Here is a 19,617-nt window from a genome sequence, read left to right as displayed (position 1 = left end):
ATGATACCTAAAAAAAGGAAGTGAGTTTCTTTGGGAAAAAATTGTGTGGTTTTGGCTCTATAGACTTCAATGGGAGTGTCTGGAAAATGCTTAAAAAAACATGTTTATGTGCATTTTTTAGGTGCTCCTGTTCAAAATTCTAGTGGGCCACAAACCACGCAATTCTGCACCTGTATGACAATTCATGAATAATCCCACACCATAAACACACAAGTTTGCATTCCCCTGGGACTTTACATGAAGCACATGACATCAAAGTAGTAAAAATCAATACACATGATTACAAATGTATTAGTCCAATAATAAACAGATCTGATAGCTATGAAATACATATATCATACTGAAGAGCTGCATTTACTCCTGAAGAAGTGGAGTGTTATACACATGGATTCCACATTTCAATTTATTTATATTATGAATAATTTATTGCCATCTATCAATGTGAAAATTGTATTTCTGCTACGTATCAGCTCTTCAGTATTATATATGTATTTTGTTGCTATCAGATTTGTTTATTATTGGACTAATACATTTGTAATCATGTGTATTGATTTTTACTACTTTGATGTCATGTGCTTCATTTAAAGTCCCAGGGGAATGCAAACTTGTATGAATAGATTTAGGGATGGAGGCACATAATTATAGATGTTGCACCAGGCCATACATTTCCTACACACCAAAAACACACCAAAAATTTAGACATTCTCTGTATTTCTACATTGTGCTATGATATGATAGGCTCCAGAGCTAATCTAAACTTTTTTTTTCATTTTTTTCAGCAATTCACTGGAAGATTCAAAGTAGAAGGTATTTTTCCCAGAGAATTTTTACTTTTACGTAATGGGGTCTATTTATAAAGGATTCACTGGGAAACTCTTCCCCCATGCCATTCGGCTTTTTGGGGAGAGGGGCTTTGAGAGAAGTTCCCTGGTGATGTGCCAGTAAGGGGGGGGGGGGGTGATGAACCGCCAACTTGCGCCTTCCCTGGTGAACTGATTGGATCTCTCAGACCCATAACCAGTACCAGTGTGTGCATGAGAAGTTCATTATTCATAAACATACTGTTTTAAAATACTTTCTAAAATCAATTTACTAATATTTACCCATGCTCCTCCATTTTCTGCTTTCCCATCAATGGATAAGAAGCCCACGTCTTCAGACATTGCTGGACCCTGAAAGGTAAAAATAGTTCAAATAAAATAAAGTATTTTAAAACAAGTGTTAGTTTGTTTATTCACATTATAATTTTTTCTTACATGCACAGTGCCATGGTTAGGGGTATGAGGATCCCTAAAACAAGTTCACTTAGGAAGGAGCAACCATGGGAGGTACATAAGCCCCCCCATGGGAGGTACATAAGCCCCCCCATGGGAGGTACATAAGCCCCCCCCCATGGGAGGTACATAAGCCCCCATTTGTCAGTATTGCCTCCTTGGTGGCAATGGTGCTGAAGAGCCCAGTATCCATCAGCAAGGGGCAACAGTGCTTCAGAGATGTACCCGAGTATCCTCCCTAAAGCTCCTTCTAATCCTGAAAGGCATACAGGCTAGTACCAGCATAGCGTGGGCGGTAGAATGCCTGATGTGCCGATTCAGTACGGTAAGTTCTGGTAGGCAGGGGGTTTTGCCCCAAATTTCCTCTGTTCCTACAAGGTGAATAGCACATTAAAGACCTTTTCTTATTGATGAACAGATGTTGCTGAAGGCCAGGGAATGCACTTGATGACTCCTTGGCAAATTTCCACTCATGTGGCTTGGTACACAGATGGGCAAATGTCTGGTGAAATGTCCCTTAAATGTTTGACAAAAAGACCCCAAAGTATTTCCTTTTTACATCACGTTAACATTGTAATATGTCTTATATTTCTGTCTCACCTCAGGCCTTCCACCGAGTATAGAAGGACGCCAATATTTTCAGGTATGTTCAGAGATAGATTTGTGCAGTTTTAGGTTTGAATGGTGAATTGGTGAATTTTAAGCTTACATCTCTGTGACCCTTTGGCACTAATTATGCAGCCTTTTGGACCCCTGCAGGCAACAGCTTGTGTTTTCCTTAATTAGGTGCTTACTTGGGCCAGTGAATATTGTTTATGTATAATCTTTATTGCAATTTTCAAATTTTACAGTCAGGGAAAATAAAAAAAGTAGGGAAAAAAAAAACAACCACTACATCAATGATACAAATACTGACATAACCTGTAGAGCAGGGGCATGTGGTGAGGTCAGTGGCTGGTGAGGCACTGGCTAGTATCAGAGCCAGATACACACAGGTTACATACGCCGTGAAATTTAGAGCGAGAGCAATAATTCTAGCACTAGGCCTCCTCTGTAACTGTAAACATGTAACCTGTAAAAAAAAATTTGTGTCACCTATGGAGATTTTTAAGTACTGAAGTTTGGCGCCATTCCACAAGTGTACGGAATTTTGAAGTATGACATGTTAGGTATATATTCACTTGGCGTAACATCATCTTTGACATTATACAAAAAAATCGGTACAACTTTAGTGTTTTTTTATTCATGAAACAGTTTCTTTTAAAAAAAAATGTGTTTGAAAAATTGCTGTGCAAATACCATGTAGTATAAAAACGACCACCATTTTATTACCTAGGGTGCTAAAAAAAAATTATATATATCTCTATATATATATATATATATATATATATATATATATATAGATTTTTACATGTAGGAGAGAATTAGATTAGTGACAGAATTAGCCTAGGTGGCAAGTGGTTAATTACCATAAGTAAATAATATACAAGTAATTATTATACCGTATTTGCCGGCGTATAAGGCGACTGGGCGTATAAGACGACCCCCTATTTTTCAAGTGAAAACATAGGTTTTGGGCAATACTCGCGGTATAAGACTACCCCCCTTCTGAGGCAACACCATTTAAAAAAAACATTAGAACCATTAAAAAACACAAAGCAAGAATGCCAACTACTCATCCGCCATGCTGTGTTATGGCATAAAGTAAATCAAACAATAACACAAACAGAGATCTATTGAATGCCACAACTCTGGAAAGTAGAATTTTTCACTAACCAAACCTATACCACTTTTGGGTTACATTCTATGGGAATTGTCCACCAAAATGCATTTAATAACCCCCCTGTCATATGTCCCAGATTTTCCTGTCCCTCTTGGGTGCCTGGGACCTCAAAGGCAAATAGCAGGATGTATAGTAGTAGGAGATCAGTGAATAGATTTACCCAGGGAAGTATGGTGAGCGTTGTATTATTTTAATGAATACAATGCCTGCTTGGATTGGCATCAGCCCTTGCCTATCTCTCTCTCTCTCTCTTTCTCTCTCAAAGCCAATTCGAGCAGGCTACTCTATGTAGCCTGCTCGGATTGGCCGAGGTTGTTACTCCAATCCAAGCAGGCTCTGTATTCATTAATAGAATACATCGCTCGCCGGGATTGGCTCAACGGCGTATACTGTTGTAACTGAAGCCACATACAGTATTAGCAGACATTTGGGGGCTGACATCCATAGGGCAGCATTGTATACCTGTATACCCGGCGTATAAGACGACCCCCGATTTTTGGGCATTTTTTTTAAGTGTAAAAGGTAGTCTTATACGCCAGCAAATACAGTATATTGTTTTTAAGAAAATTTACTTTATTTTCAAAAACTGTACTCAAGCAGATGGCTTAATGGACAAATTACTGAAGTTATAACTTCCAACCAGTAATTTCACAGTAAATAGATAAATAATAAATTATTATGTTATCGCATATAGCTTATACATATATGATTTAGCTTGATTAGAACAGTACCTTTTCATCAGCAGATTCTCATTCTCCCTCTTAACTGTATGAGAAAAACATGGGATTGTGGGTAAAACTTATACCCATAAACACATGCTTTTTCCTTCTAGTTAAGAGGGCTGGGCTGGACGGGAGCATCTGTCTTTTATACACATGACCCCTTCTATGACACTGCAGTGAGAGGCGTGCCTCCACTACAGAATTGTTATTGGACAGCTTAGGCCAATGGTGCTTTACTATTGGTCCAAGACTCCAAGCTGTTGAGTGAGCTCAGTGCTTCTGACAGGAAGTGAGAGGCACTGTGAGCTCATCCTCTCAGTCTGCTGCAAACAGAGTGTGTCGGCTTGTATTTAAACTGGCTGCTCTGTATGTAGCTTCTGACAGGCTGCACAAGGAGCCCCGTATCTCCAGATCCATAGGTCGTAGGAGCCCCAAATTTTGATCAGTGGTTGGGTAGGACTTTAGCTACCTAGCCCCAAGGTTTCCTAGCTACGACCCTTAAAGTTCGATCATTTTTTTTGTTATTTTTTTTATACTCTGCCTCACCTGCCTCCCCTGACTGCATGTCTCTGCTGTATAGATTGTACAGTGGAGATCCTAGAATCACCATATATCATCAGAAGGCACGTGGCTTCAGTACTGATTATTAATAAACCAAAGAAAAATCTTCAAAAAGAAAGGAATAAAGGAACAAGATTGTTCAATAACAGACCTTGCCATGAACTAACAAGAAGAGGCGGGGGGAGAAAAGAGGGAAGTAGGAGGGAATGGGGGGGGGGGGGTGGGGGGAGCACCAGAACACAGACTCAGTGGGTTGGTAAACAAAGTCCAAGGAATGGAAGAGAGGAGAATGACAAGGTCTGACCATCTCTTGTAGCATGCCTACAGACTCTTGACTATCTCCTGTATTATGCCTGCAGTCTCCTGACAATCACCTGTGTTATGTCTATATACTACCCTAGCTTGTCCATATACTACTCTAGCCTGTCCATATACTACCCTAGCCTGTCTATATACTACCCCTGCCTGTCTATTTACTACACTAGCCTGTCCATATACTACCCTAGTCTGTCCATATACTACCCCATCCTGTGCATATACTAACCCATCCTGTCCATATACTACCCTAGCCTGTCTATACACTACCCTATCCTGTGCATATACTACGCTAGCCTATCCATATACAACACTAGCTTGTCCATATACTACTCTAACCTGTCCATCTACTACCCTAGCCTGTCCATATACTACCCTAGCCTGTCTATTTACTACCCTAGTCTGTCCATATACTACCCTAGACTGTCCATATACTACCCTAGCCTGTCCATATACTTCCTTATCCTGTCCATATACTACACTAGCCTGTCCATATACTACACTAGCCTGTCTATATACTACCCTAGCCTGTCTATATACTTCCCTAGTCTGTCCATATTCTACCCTAGCCTGTCCATATTCTACCTTAGCCTCTCCATATACCTGCAGACCATGGCTGGTGTGAGGAAATAAGCCGGTGCTGCAACTATTTGTCTTCAGGCCGGGTCCAGAGGTGCAGGTGTGAGGCTATGGATTATGGCTGAATCCACCCCCGCCACCTCCAATGTACACATGGGCAGGGAAAAGGGGGTGGGGTCAGAGGCAGAGCTAACGGGGGGGGGCAAAATTAGGTTTCATCTAGGGTGTCAAAAATCCTTGCACCAACCCTGGCGGGAAGGATAAAGAAATATACATGTGGCGCTGGTACTGAAAATAGATCCTATTACTGAAGTCCAAATGGTCAGAAAGCTGCTATGCAGCCACAAAGTCTAATAGTTCAGGGGCAGCCTTAGCAAGGAAGCAGAATGGGAATGTTATCAGTCCATTTGTGGTAGTGCCAACTCTTGTAGAAGAGAGTTGCTCACTGTGGGTTTGCAATAGTTTTTGGCATGTATGGTATCGTCAATATGGATAATTGTGCTAACTGATACTTGGTGGACTACTGCTCCCAGAAAGTCCATTGAAAATCCTGCCAACCCTCCTGGCTGCAGCAATTCAACTTCAAGAACACCACAGTCTCTCCCTCTGGGTCCACATCCAATCCTGGCATGTCTCTCCCAGAGCTTCTCACTTACCGACCCCGGCATGGTTCCCTCCTGAATGACTTGCCCGGCAGTGCTCCCAGCTGTCCTCCTCCTGCTCCTGTTCCAGGACACCTCTCAATGACCATGTAGAGAGAGGCTCCCTCCCAGCTCCCGAGCTCCAGACCTGAGTTCACCCCCCCCCCCCCAGAAAGGGGGTTTACCCAAGGGCCACGACAGTCTAACTCTCCATCATTCAATCCTTCCACCTAACAACAACCTTCCCAGCAGGCTGACCATGGGTATATATAGGAGGCCTGCCCCCTGCCATTCCTAGTTGGGGATTGGTCAGGGCTCCCAAATAAACCCCCATGTCTCTCCAGCCCTCTGGCTTGTCTCTCTTCCAGAACTTTCTCACTGGAAACAAAGGAGGTGCCAGAGAGCTGAAGCACATATCAGTCACCTGCTGCTACACTAAACCACTCCCCTGCCCCCAGTTCAAAAACAAACAGGCCCAGCTCACAGGTAGGCCTGCCTAAATTTACCTGCACTGGCAGTACAAGGAAAAACACTACTCTAACACCTACCTACCTAAGGTAGTAGGTGCTACAAAGGCAACCTTTATGGACTGTATTTTCCTTACTACATCCAAAAAAAATGAGGGCTATGCATAAAATGTGTCTGTTTATTGAAAGAAATGTTTATATTTTTTTTATTGGTTTCTTCCAGGACATGAAGACGCTATTAATGATTTTGGGATATACGAGTTTGTTTCTCTGCCCGATTCCTCCATTCATAGGGTGCGTGTATGTATACTGTTGTAGTAAATGAGAACGGTGAATACCACCAAGTGTTTGAGGGGTTAAATACTCACTGACTCACCAATCAAGGTGTGGTAAGTGCCTAAAATAGATAAGTAAGAATAACAAATGGACAGCTGTTTAGCACAGACTATCAAAAATAGTAGGCAGTTTAGTATACAAAAATGTTTATTAGATAGGTTAAAAATAGACATGTGCAATTCGTTTAGTTACCAATTTGTTTTTTAAATTTCCAAATTTCCAAATTTTTCAATTTCCAAAATTTAGAATTTCCTAATTTTCGTATTTCTGAAAATGTCGGAATTCAGAAATTGGCAATTTCGGAATTACAGAAATTGTAAAATTTCCAAAATTCTAATTCGGAAATTCAAAAATTTCGGAAGTTCGGAAATTTTAAATTTTAGAGATTCGGAAATACGAAATTAGGAAATTTTGAATTTCCGAATTTTGGATTTTCAAATCTACGTATTTCTGAGAAATTTTAATTTCAGAATGTCGGAATTTGGAAATTGGCAATTTCGGAATTCGGAAATTTCATAAATTTCAGAAATTGGAACATTTCAGAAATTGGAACATTTCAAAAATTCAAATTTAGAAATTTCAGAAGTTTGGAAATTCAAAGTTTCAGAGATTCAAAATTCCAGAGATTCAGAAATTTGAAATTTGGGAAATTTGAAATTTGGGAAATTTGAAGATTCAAAAATTTGAAAATCCGTAAATAAGAATGAAAATCCGAAAATTCAAAAGAATGAAAATCCGAAAAAAGTGAAAACCCGAAAATCTGTAATAATAACTAATTAATAATAACTATTAAATTATAGGTATTGGAATTTCCTTTCAAATTTAGCTGTTAGTGAATGTAATGAGTACGAATTTATCCAAAGTTACGAATTATCTGAAATAACGGATTTAGAAATAATTCTAAACGAATAGAACGTAATAATAATAAATAACAATAATAATAATAAAACCTTGTTTATTATTTATTAGTTTGTTGCATTCCACTTGTTTAGATGCAGCATTCGTTATTTTGGATAATTTGTAACTTCAGATAAATGATGTAGGAAACATGCCAAGAAAATCCAAGACAATGATCTAGCATTTAATTGGTAGAATACACGTGATGTGCAACCATGAAGCTACATGGCCATTCAGTCCTATCAACTTTATATCTGCAATTCAGCATTCCACTTCAGATGTTATATTAAAAATATTCAAACCTTATTAGTGAATTGGTAAAAATCTTGCATTATCGGATAGCTAGCTCAGTTGTGCTTGCTCCCAGAGCTGGAGGTGGACTGGGGGCCCCTGACCTTCTTAAATACTATTTTGCTACACATTTGAAACCGATCATAGTGTGGTCACACAGGAAGTCGTCCAGTGTATGGTCTGGCATTGAAATGAGTATTACAACCCTGGTCCAACCCTGCTCGATGATCTGGGCAGAGTTGGAGACTTCCATACATCAGCGTAGGAATCTATGCCTATGTCCCATGCTCTTTACTCTTTCTATATGGAAGAAATGTGCCCAGCGTTTCTCCCTGGCCTCCCCATGTTCACCATTATTAAATGTACTGTTTAACCCTGACATTCCAGACAGCCTATCTTACTGTCGTATGCTCCCCTGGACGCATGCTGGTATCTTCCAACTCCGTAATTTGGTACACCCACTTACTCATTCGCTTCTGTCTTTCGCAGACATCCAACGTAAATTTCAGGCAGGTCCCTAAAGGTCTATTTTACTCCTATCTTCAAATTAGACACTATTTTAGCTCCAAAAATCCCACCCTTACCCTGAACAAATCTACCCCCTTTGAGCTTCTATGTTCCCAAGGCCCATACCAAACCCGTCTCATCTCCGAGATTTACAAATGCCTACAGGCCACTCCCTCTCTCCCTGGCCCCAGTCACCTCTATATGCAGAAGTGGTCCCGGCGTATTGGCCGGACCATTACTACTCCCCAGTGGCAGAAAATTTGGGAGGTACCCTCTAAATCATCTCGATGTGTAGAACAAAGGGAGACAATCTATAAAATTCTAATGTTTTGGTATAGGACTCCGGAGATCGTACATAAATACGATCCTGGGGTCTCCCCACTTTGCTGGAGATGTCGGAAGGCTACTGGCTCTCTTTTTCACATCTTCTGGGAATGTTCTGTCATTCAACCTTTTTGGTCCTCTGTCCATACATACCTGCAAAACCTTTTCGACACCTCCCTCCCGCTAACCCCAATCCATTTTCTGCTAGGCTTGCCCTTCCCTGACCTACCCACAAATGCCCAGAAACTAATAGGTTTTATTCTACTGGCAGCGAAGTGAGCCATACCAGTGAGATGGCCTCTCTGGAACAGATTCGTAGAATGGAGCACCTTACCGCTATTATTCACGACACACTGCCTAGGTTCTTCCGAGTTTGGGACTTGTGGGACCATTCACAGCTTAACCCAGGACTTCCTACAGCCCCCCCCCCCCCCCCCCCGGCAATGCTCACCCCCTTGTACAGAAGTGTGGTGGGGTAGTTCCACTGCCCCCTACCTATAGCCTGCTCAGGAATCCTTGGTATTCTCCCTCACCCCTCCACCTATGTGTGTTTCACCCCGAGGCTGCTTCAGTCTGGTATAGGCTCCTCGGGGAATGAGCGTATCCCAGATCCAGTGGTTGGCTATGCTTCTTATGTGGATTGCCCATATGTTTGGCCTACCCGCACACTGGATCCTTCCCCACCCCCCTCCTGCCGCTTCCCCCCGACCCCCTTTAAACATGTTGGGTGAATTAGTACATCAGGTGTGTTTGTGACCAGATCTTCCCTGACCACTGCATTTTTGTTCTTTTTTTTTTTTTTTTGTCTTTTCTCTTATTTTTTGGCTTTTGTCTGTAACATTGCTGACACTGACAATTGTTTGATATTATACTTCCCTTTGTATATTCTCTTTGGAATTTTTTTTCAATAAAAATACAATTTATAAAAAAATTCTTGCATTATCAGGAAAGCATTAGGGATCACAAACTGGTAGTATTCAACTCAGGCATTTCAAGGTGAAGGTATTAGGAAGCAGGAAAGAAGTTGCTTGCCGGGTACGGAATCTTCCACTGTAATCTTGTTTCTACTCACTGCTTCACCCTCCTGTATAAGCTCAGTTTGTCATCGTTCATTCGAGAGCCATTACAGTGTTAGATAACAGTGAGATGTCCAGCGAATGCTGCTGATCTCTCATCGATCCCTCTCTCGCAGGTGCCATAGTAATCTCACAGTGCAGGAAGAGCTGAAGAGCAATTTTCCATTGCAATCAGCAATAGAGTGCAGGGGTTCCATATCTGGGCGTGATGACGTCACAGGTTGACACGTTTCGTCCGCCAATCCGTGGACTTCTTCAGAACTAATGTATACTGTTGTCCATACTGCCTTTTGCACAAGCCTGGTCATTTATATAACACCAGCAGACTCTGCAGAACTGTACAGAGGTCACTGAACATTTACCTTTGTGCCCCTGACAATATTACAGTGCATATTTACCGTAATTAACCTGTGTCAGAGGGGCTGAGGTGGTCTTTGGAGTTGAGGTACAGAACAGAGAACCCAAATTACTAAGCGGCGCCTTTGGGGGCAGCGTTACAAATATTTTCTGCATGTCTAACAGAAGCATTAAAAAGGCTAGAGTTTTCTTTAATGTATATAATACATGCATATAAGAACAAAAATGTAATATATTTCAGCTTATCAGTCCTTAGATGGGGTGGCTGCATTGTTTTTTATTCAGTCTTCTTTCCTATTTTACCTTCTAATACTGACAGCAACACACTTCCTACGAAAACACTCACAGTGCTGTATCTATGGAGCTGCAGCACCGCCCCCCAGGACAGGACTACAGGACACCTCCCCCTTCTATTCTCCTAAACACAGAGTGAAATAATGTAACAGTGAATAATGTAACCGATTCGATTGCAGCACAGGCAGAGAGCACTGGAAGTTATCTGCTCAAAAGGGTTATGGCAGGATCAAAATGTATTTTATCAGATATAACAGAATGTATTAAGCAGAGTTCCATCCAAAAAAAAAAAAATATGTGCATGAAATAATACAAAGAAAAACATTTGTAGAAAAAAAATATTTTTTTTTTACTTAACTTTTTATGCCTGTTGCTATGTGGTTCCTTGAAATCTTCCTTCTTCATCACCTCGGCTCCTTACGTCACTTCCATCGGCGCCTCCGCTCGCTACTGCTCCTCGGAGATATGTGTCATCATTTCCCAGGAGACAGTGGGCAGTGCCGAGGGCTAGGTTGCCATAACCATGGGGCGGGCACTTCCGCCGCCGCCCGTTGTTATGGCAACCTGTATACTTTACAGCACCGCTACGGCAAAATGACAACGGCCAGCAATCAATCATATAAGTTTCTTTTCGGTATTAAACGCAACATCGGGGGGCGAATTGCGGCAAAAACATGAGTATTACATGGCAATGTATTAACTTCAAAAATGTTTTTTTTTTAATTGTTAAATGTCATTGGAACTCCGCTTTAAATAATATATTATCAGACCAAAAGGGAGCAATTAAGTGAGAAGTTAGAGTTTACAAATAGACTCATAAATGAGGTCCATGGTGGACTCACATAGTTAAATGATGGTTGCTGCAGCAATATCGAGATATCAAGATATAAGAATCACATCTTAGAAACAATTTGTGTTTTTCGAAACAAAAGATGAAAGAGACTTCTCACAGGCATGGACCATATGGCGGATGTTCTCTGTGAATATATGATACATCACAGGATGGTCTATATATAACATAGATGAGGAGGCTTCAGAAGAACACAAATGCCTGCTTTGCATTTTAACTAAAACAACTAAACTTTTTACATTAGCCTTTCCTTTGTAATCAGCATTGACATAACATTACTGTAGTATTGATCATTGCTCAACATCAGAACAACACTCTGTCCTGTGCTAGTGATAGACCAGCTAGAACGTGGAGCTTCACATCAAGAGTGGAGAGTGAATTCATAGACAGATCAGAGAATATAAGAACAAAGTCTGTCTGCACTAACATCCAAATTTTTCAGGACAAGTTTTTGGGGTGTGCCCCCTTCTTCACGGCCCAAGCAGAACTAATATGCAAAGTTTTAGCAAAATGTAGAGTCACAAATGTGTGTATTAGTACTGCTTGGGCCTTGAAGAAGGGGGCACACCTCGAAAACTTGTCCTGAAAAATTTGCATGTTACTGCAAATAAAAAAAGTATCACGGACAGTACTCCATTGCAATGGTGGCTGGTGGTTTATATTTTGAGGGTGGGGTGCAAAAAATAGGAAGCATCCCCTATGCTCTATGGTGGCTGTCTAAGTTGGATCCGAAGTTGGAACGTTGATATTGGGGAATGTTGAAACCCAGTGGACCATACTGATCCCACTTAGAGACACCCGTAGGTCTCTGTAATTGGGGATCACAACCATCTGGTAAGAGGCTTGATTATGGTGGAGGGCACGTGTGCATGGTAGAATTCCTTAAAAATTCACATGGCTTGTCACCCAGTGGGATATATCATTATTTTGAGAATAATTAGATACACCTGGATTCCACTATATGCTTTCATTGCTATTGGCACATGGACTTATTTCCCTATTGAACGTTATGGACTATTCAATTCACTGTTTGATTGTAAATTGATACATTTTCAGTATTGAATTTCTTACATAGTAACCAGAAGCGCACTATTATGTATGTATATATAGGACACACACCCTGCCACTCCCTCCTTAAAGGAGAATTATACCAAAAAAATGATTAGTTAAACCCACATTTTTTTATTTATTTTTTTACCACTACTGGCATTTGAAATTTAACAAATGCAGCAATTTATAATTCGGATGAAATGTTTATCACTGGGAAACACTATCTGAAGGATAAATAGGGCATTTTATATACAACTATATAGATCAGACCAAAAAAAATGAGAGACAAATGAGGAGAAAAAAGGGACAGATGCAGGGGCGTAACTATAGCGGGTGCAGCAGTCGCGACTGCAACTGGGCCCTGTGATGCAGGGGGCCCATGCAGCCCCCTCTACATATGGCCGGCAGCAGCATAGGCAGCTAGCACACACTATTACATACCCCCTCCATATCCCCCTGGGGACAGGGACCCCTTCTCACATGGGGACAGGGACCCACACCTCCCCTGGGGACAGGGACCCCTTCTCACCTGGGGGCAGTAACTTCATCTGCCCTGGAGAAAAGGACATCATCTCTTCTAGGGACGGGGACCCAATCCTGCCTAGGGACAGTCCCCCCAATGGGGCACCTAAAAATGTAAAAAAATAAAAAAATAAAAACTACTGATACCAGTGGTGGAACTACAGGGCTCACAAAGGTCATACCTGTGACCACGCCCTGGAGTTCCACCGCCGGACTCGGAGGGAAGGGCCCTGGCTGGGGTTCAGGGGGGCCCTTCATGGTTTCTTGCATCGGGGCCAGGAAGGTTCTAGTTACGCCACTGGACAGATGGACTTTCTTCCAAATCGGGGACAGTCCCTCAAAATCAAGGACAGTCCTTCTTACTGCAGGTGCACTAATATTGCTACAATAAACCCCAACCATCAATTTCAGAATTGCCGACATTTGACTTATTTTATGGAGTCAGTTCCTATTTGCCAAAAACAATGATATGTCACTCCATCACTGCTATCTCACTAGCGATTGAGTTTCAACATGGAAGGAACATCTTCCATTGGTGGTTTGAAAAAAAAAAAGTGAGATTTCAAAGCTGAACTCTGGGCAGATATAAAATATACAAAAGGTACAGTTGGTTACCACTAGTTACTAACATCCACTAAATCACCCTGCTGCCAGACCCCCATCTATCACCTTTGAGACAATGAGCAGTGATTTGTTGCGCTTATTGCGGGATACTACTTGGTTGGGGTAAAGGAAGATATGGGATGCCCATAGTACTTATTGAATTGTCATCACATTTGTAGAACATTGATTAGCAGTTTTAGCCCTGAAAAATGATGCACTTCTAACATTCACAGTCTATTTCCTCTGCTTATCTCCACTGCAGACTATTGCTCCTCTTCCTCTGCACTCACTCCTGCAGATCATCACTCCTCTAGATTCCTCTCTTCTTGTACAAATCCTCTACTGCAAAACTGTTAGATTCCTGTTGCTTCACTTCCAGTAAGTCAAGAAGGGATCACTCTGAATAACCCCAGCTTTCTGGCTGTACTTTGTTGCTGTACTAAAGTCTCTTAATGGTTTTGCTTGAGCAAATCAGTAAGCCAGAGGCATACAGTACCTCTCCCTGGTGAGTGAATTTGGTAGCTACACAGTCTCTTGAATGATATTACCAGAATGATTTACCAAGCCAGACTCGGTACCTCTCCCCGACGGCCTAGCACATGGTAATAAGCGGACTACTGTTCCCAGCCAGTCCATAACTGCAAGCGTTGCATTCCCCGGCCACAGCATTCTGCACTACTCTCAACAATTCTCCTTTTGCTTCTTTCACACTGACCTTCTCCAAAGGGCAAGTTCTGTATTCCCTGGTCACAGAACTTTGTTTTACTCTCCTCAGTCCTACTGTTGCTTCTCCTTCACTGATCTTCTCCAAAGTGCAAGTCCTGTGTTCCCCGGTCACAGCAGCTTGACACCGACTCCATAGTGTCCTTATCCAGGAATACATCCTAGCAGCTCCTCCATCCCTCCTCCAGGCTCGGCTTGTCCCCCCATGTGGGGACGCCCTGCGGTAGCTACCTAAAACTCCATTCTCTCTTTTTCCTGCACCGTCAGAATCCCTTAGCAGCATGTAACCCCAGCTTATATGGGAGGCCTACCCCCTGCCAATACTGAATGGTAATTGGTCAGAGCTCCTCACTTGAGCTGCCTGCCACTCAAACCTCAGGTCCAACCTCTGTTCCAGAACAATCTTCCTGAAAGCAGGGGAGGTGCCTCTGAGGCAGAGCGAGGGGGGTCACACCCACCACTACACTAGGCACTCCCAATCTCAAATCAAAACAAAGAGGTCCAACCTAAAGCACAATTTGCCTACACTGAATATCTTAGACCCAGAAAAATCCTGTTCTGGCACCTACCTAAAGGTAGAGGGTGCTACACAAGCTAATTCATTCATTACTAATACATCACTATACTGTGTGTATTTTTCCTATAAGTAAGCGAAATAAGCAGCACAAGGAGATAATGAATCCATGTGCTAATAAGAAACATGATAAGGGGGAGGAGAGAGTAGAATGACAAGAGAGATGAGCTCATCACAGTCCTGCTTCTCCTTCCACTGTCCAGTCACAGGAAGGGGCTCAGAGGAAGTGGTTTGAATGATGCTGGCTATCAAACTTAGGACATCTAGCGGGCATTGGTTCTTTTCACTAGCCTCTACAACACTCAGGACCCACTTACATCTTCATGTCATAGGAGAGCACATGTTATAGCGCACATGGTGTTGCATGTAACATGCATCACTTCATTGATGAGCCTTACGTTTTTAATGTCACCCCAACACACTAAGGTAATTCACCTGTGTCGTAGCCTGCCAAAATACACAGCGGTACAGTGCATTACAATAAAAGGGGGCAGGTATATATTTTATTACTTTAGGGTGTGTTGGCAGCCCATTAGTTTCAATGGACATGCTTAATGAAGTGCACATTAACCTGTATTTCAATGAAATAAAAAGGCACTAAGGACGTATTGGTGACAGAGAGGTTGACAGATAGAATCACAGTGCTTAGTAGGGGACCAGACATCCAATACACCTAGCAGCAGGGAGTGTTGGATGCAGAAGTTACTGCAGCCGTAGCTTATGGTGAGAGCCATGATCGAAATTGCAAGCAAATGTTTTCTTCTGGAGGATGCTTTTTTTACTCATAATTTTAAGGCAACAGAGTCACTTTAAAAAGAACTTGCTCATTTTTTTCTTTGGTCCCCCTTGCTTCTAAGTTCTTCAATTCCAACCTCTTTCATTTCAACTTTAACATTTCAAATTAATCGTTCTATTATATAAAATTGTCTTGAATTGATGTATTGATGGATTAATGTATTTGTTTTCCTCTGTACAGGTACCTGGACAAGCATCTAATGTCCTACATCTCCAGGATATAAACTGCACCATCTATGAGGTCATCCAGCACGTCCCAGAGCAAGTTCAGAATGATTCACAGTCGTAAGTGTGACTAACATGAAAAATGTAAACACTACGTGTTTATGACCTGCATAGTTACTTAAAGGGCTTGACTGATAACCACACCTTCAACTATAACATTTTCCTAGAATTCAGAAGCTGTAATCACAAATTTCAGCTGTATTATCATCTGCTGGTAAAATATTGTATTACAGTGACAAGCATTTACGTATTTATTGAAAGAAGAAAAAAAAACAATAGATGTGCACTATATGCAATTGGTGTAAAAAGTTCCTTGAGATGTCAGCTAATTGCAATCCCCTGTACAGTAGACTGGGAGAGGAGGGGTCAGTACTCTGAGCCAATGAGGCTCTGGTGCATGCACATGTGCTTAGAGTCAACATGGCGAGTTGACAACAGAGAACAGAATTAGAATTAGACTTGGGAAACTTAACATTAATAAATCACGGGACCAGATGGCTTGCACCTGATGGTACTTAGGGAACTCAATCAAGTAATTGCCAGACCATTGTTCCTAATCTTAACTGACAGTCTACTGACTGGAATGGTACCAGCTGATTGGAGAAAAGCCAGTGTAGCACCAATATTTAAAAAGGGCCCAAAATACATCCCTGGGAATTACAGACCAGTTAGCCTAACATCAATAGTATGCAAGCTCTTAGAAGGGATGATAAGGGACTATATACAAGATTTTAGTAATGAGAACAGTGTCATTAGCAGTAATCAGCATGGATTCATGAAGGGTGGTGATAAATGGGGAGTACTCGGAATGGTCAGGTTTGGGTAGTGGGGTCCTCCAGAGGTCTGTGCTGGGACCAATCCTATTTAATTTGTTCATAAATGACCTGGAGGATGGGGGTAAACAGTTCAATATCTGTATTTGCGGATGATACTAAGTTAAGAAGGGCAATAACTTCTCTGCAGGATGTGGAAACTTTACAAAAAGATCTGAACAAATAAATGGGGTGGGCAACTACATGGCAAATGAAGTTTAATGTAGAAAAATGTAAAATAATGCATTTGGGTAGCAAAATATGAATGCAATCTATACACTGGTGGGAGAAACTCTGGGGGAATCTTGGATGGAAAAGGACCTGGGGGTCCTAGTAGATGATAGGCTCAGCAATGGCATGACAAAGCAAACAGAATATTGGCATGCATTAAAAAGGGGATCAACGATAATTCTCACTCACTACAAGACTCTGGTCCGGCTGCACCTAGAGTATGCTGTCCAGTTCTGGGCACCAGTCCGCAGAAAGGATGTACTGGAAATGGAGCGAGTACAAAGAAGGGCAACAAAGCTAATAAAGGGACTGGACGGTATTAGTTATGAGGAAAGGTTGCGAGCACTGAACTTATTCTCTCTGGAGAAGAGACGCTTGAGAGGGTAGATATGAACGACCACAACATACAGGGATATACAATGTAATACTGACATATAATTACACACATAGGTTGGACTTAATGGACTTGTGTCTTTTTTCAACCTCACCTACTATGTAACTATGAGAGAGAAGAGAGATGACCCTGAAATCATCCCTGGAAGATGAAGAGAAAGCACATATAAAATAGCATAGCCACAGAGGTAAAATTACTTTAAGTCCCTTAAAGGGATATCATTCTGTCTGGGGCTGAAGACAAACAACAGTTATAGGTTCACCAACTATATAGTATAAAACCATGCAAAACACTATACAAAATCTTTCCAATAGCTGTCAATGTTGGTGATCTCACTGAACCTCACATTTAGTGTCATGGCCAAGGGGAGTCAACATCATACTCTTTGGCTCTCATAATCTATAAACGGGATGGGCTGTGGATACTGGGCATGTGGCTTAGGAAATATGTGTAGCCATTCCCCCGTAGGGGTTGCCGAATGTAGTGGTTCACCTGTAACCCCACCCAGCCAGATGTCCAGTGTAGGGTTGGGACTGTGGGCTTGCAGTACAACCAGAAGTGACGGTTCTGTGGGCCGGAGAACCTGTCGTACCAGAGCAGCATTCTCACCAATCGGGGATGGTGAAGAATCGAGAAACTTCAGCAGGTACCAAGCTAGGGACCCAGCCAGTATGGTGATACTTGAGGAGTATCTGGAGTGCCAAGCCAGGGACCCAGCAGGGATACGGGGGTGAGGCTTAAGTAAGAAGATTGGAAGGGCTCATGGGATTCAGTGGCAGTGAATTAGCAAGTCTAGTGAGAAAGACTGGGAGCTCAGTGGACTAAGAATCTACAAGAAGTGATTGTAGGAGGAGTAAAGGAGTTCATTACAACTTGTGTTTGGAACTGTTAAGACTGTTGCCATAGGAGACTACGCTCCTACACATGCAGATGTGATGTATTGCTGGATGCCTTTCCCTGCAAGGCTGTCTACCTAAGGGTGTCCTGGCCTTAACCCTCTCTTCCACAGTTCTGTTCAAGAGAAAATAAATATCTTTGAATGCAAGAAGTGTCTGGCGCCCATGAATCCATCTTGCACTACACGCAACATGCCTTGTAACCCACTTTATATAAAAGGATGTCAGCTGCCCCTGGCTCTGGTGGTTCCCATTAGACTAAAGGAGGCCTGGGACCTTGCTACATGTGTAATCCACTGTAGGTAGATTTCACTCAGCCCCTCACAGTGCCTACTTCCCTAAAGCTGTACTCCAAGAATTCAGTCACTTTCTAAAATGCATTGGTTTACTTTTGGATAAAGTGGTTGTAAACCCACTACAAAATTTTAAAACCTGAAAGACAAAGGCATAATGAGCTAGTTTTCATAGCTCACGGAGCACTGTTCAATCCATCATCAGAAAATGGAAAGAGTATGGCACAACTGCAAACCTACCAAGACATGGCTGTCCACCTAAACTAAGGGGCCGGGCAAGGAGAGCATTAATCAGAGAAGCAGCCAAGAGGCCCATGGTAACTCTGGAGGAGATACAGAGATCCACAGCTCAGGTGGGAGAATCTGTCCACAGGACAACTATTAGTCGTGCTCTCCACAAATCTGGCCTTTATGGAAGAGTGGCAAGAAGAAAGTCATTGTTGAAAGAAAGCCATAAGAAGTCCCATTTGCAGTTTGCGAGAAGCCATGTGGGGGACACAGCAAACATGTAGAAGAAGGTTCTCTGGTCAGATGAGACTAAAATTTAACTTTTTGGCCTAACAAAACATGACATAACGAAACATGGTGGTGGCAGCATCATGCTGTGAGGATGTTTTTCTTCAGCAGGAACAGAGAAGCTGGTCAGAGTTGATGGGAAGGTGGATGGAGCCAAATACAGGGAAATCTTAGAAGAAAACCTGTTAGAGTCTGCAAAAGACCTGAGACCGGGGCGGAGGTTCACCTTCCAGCAGGACAACGACCCTAAACATACAGCCAGAGCTACAATGGAATGGTTTCGATCAAAGCATATTTATGTGTCCCAGTCACAGTCCAGACCCAAATTCAATTGAGAATCTGTGGAAAGACTTGAAAATTGCTGTTCACAGACGCTCTCCATCCAATCTGGCAGAGCTTGAGCTATTTTGCAAAGAAGAATGGGCAAAAATGTCACACTAGATGTACAAAGCTGGAAGAGACATCCCCAAAAAGACTTGCAGCTGTAATTGCAGTGAAAGGTGGTTCTACGAAGTATTGACTCAGGGGGGCTGAATACAAATGTACACCACACTTTAACACATATTTATTTGTAAAACATTTTGAAAACCATTTATCATTTTCTTTCCACTTCACAATTATGTGTCACTTTGTGTTGGTCTATCACATAAAATCCCAATAAAATACATTTACGTTGTTGGTTGCAACATGATAAAATGTGGAAAATTTC

The 19,617-nt window shown here is 42.0% G+C and overlaps 1 protein-coding gene across 2 annotated transcripts in view; it reads left to right on the top strand.

The window, feature by feature from the left end:
* The window catches only part of HEPACAM2 (HEPACAM family member 2), a 193,239-nt gene that overhangs the window by 164,911 nt on the left and 8,711 nt on the right, over positions 1-19,617 (top strand). Inside the window, exons 6-10 of one of the 2 annotated variants that reach the window (XM_077490792.1) lie at positions 780-807; positions 1,144-1,179; positions 1,880-1,917; positions 6,566-6,636; positions 15,723-15,830. In XM_077490792.1, coding sequence (XP_077346918.1) covers positions 780-807; positions 1,144-1,179; positions 1,880-1,917; positions 6,566-6,636; positions 15,723-15,830 — 281 coding nt within the window. Of the gene's footprint in view, positions 1-779; positions 808-1,143; positions 1,180-1,879; positions 1,918-6,565; positions 6,637-15,722; positions 15,831-19,617 lie in introns of those variants that run through there. The other variant, XM_077490791.1, reaches the window with a different exon arrangement.

This window comes from Lithobates pipiens, unplaced genomic scaffold, assembly GCF_037356315.1.
Source record: "Lithobates pipiens isolate NorthernLeopardFrog02 unplaced genomic scaffold, aLitPip1_a1.2 Scaffold_19, whole genome shotgun sequence".
NCBI lineage: Eukaryota > Metazoa > Chordata > Amphibia > Anura > Ranidae > Lithobates > Lithobates pipiens.
This window is presented reverse-complemented; position numbering and strand designations above follow the sequence as displayed.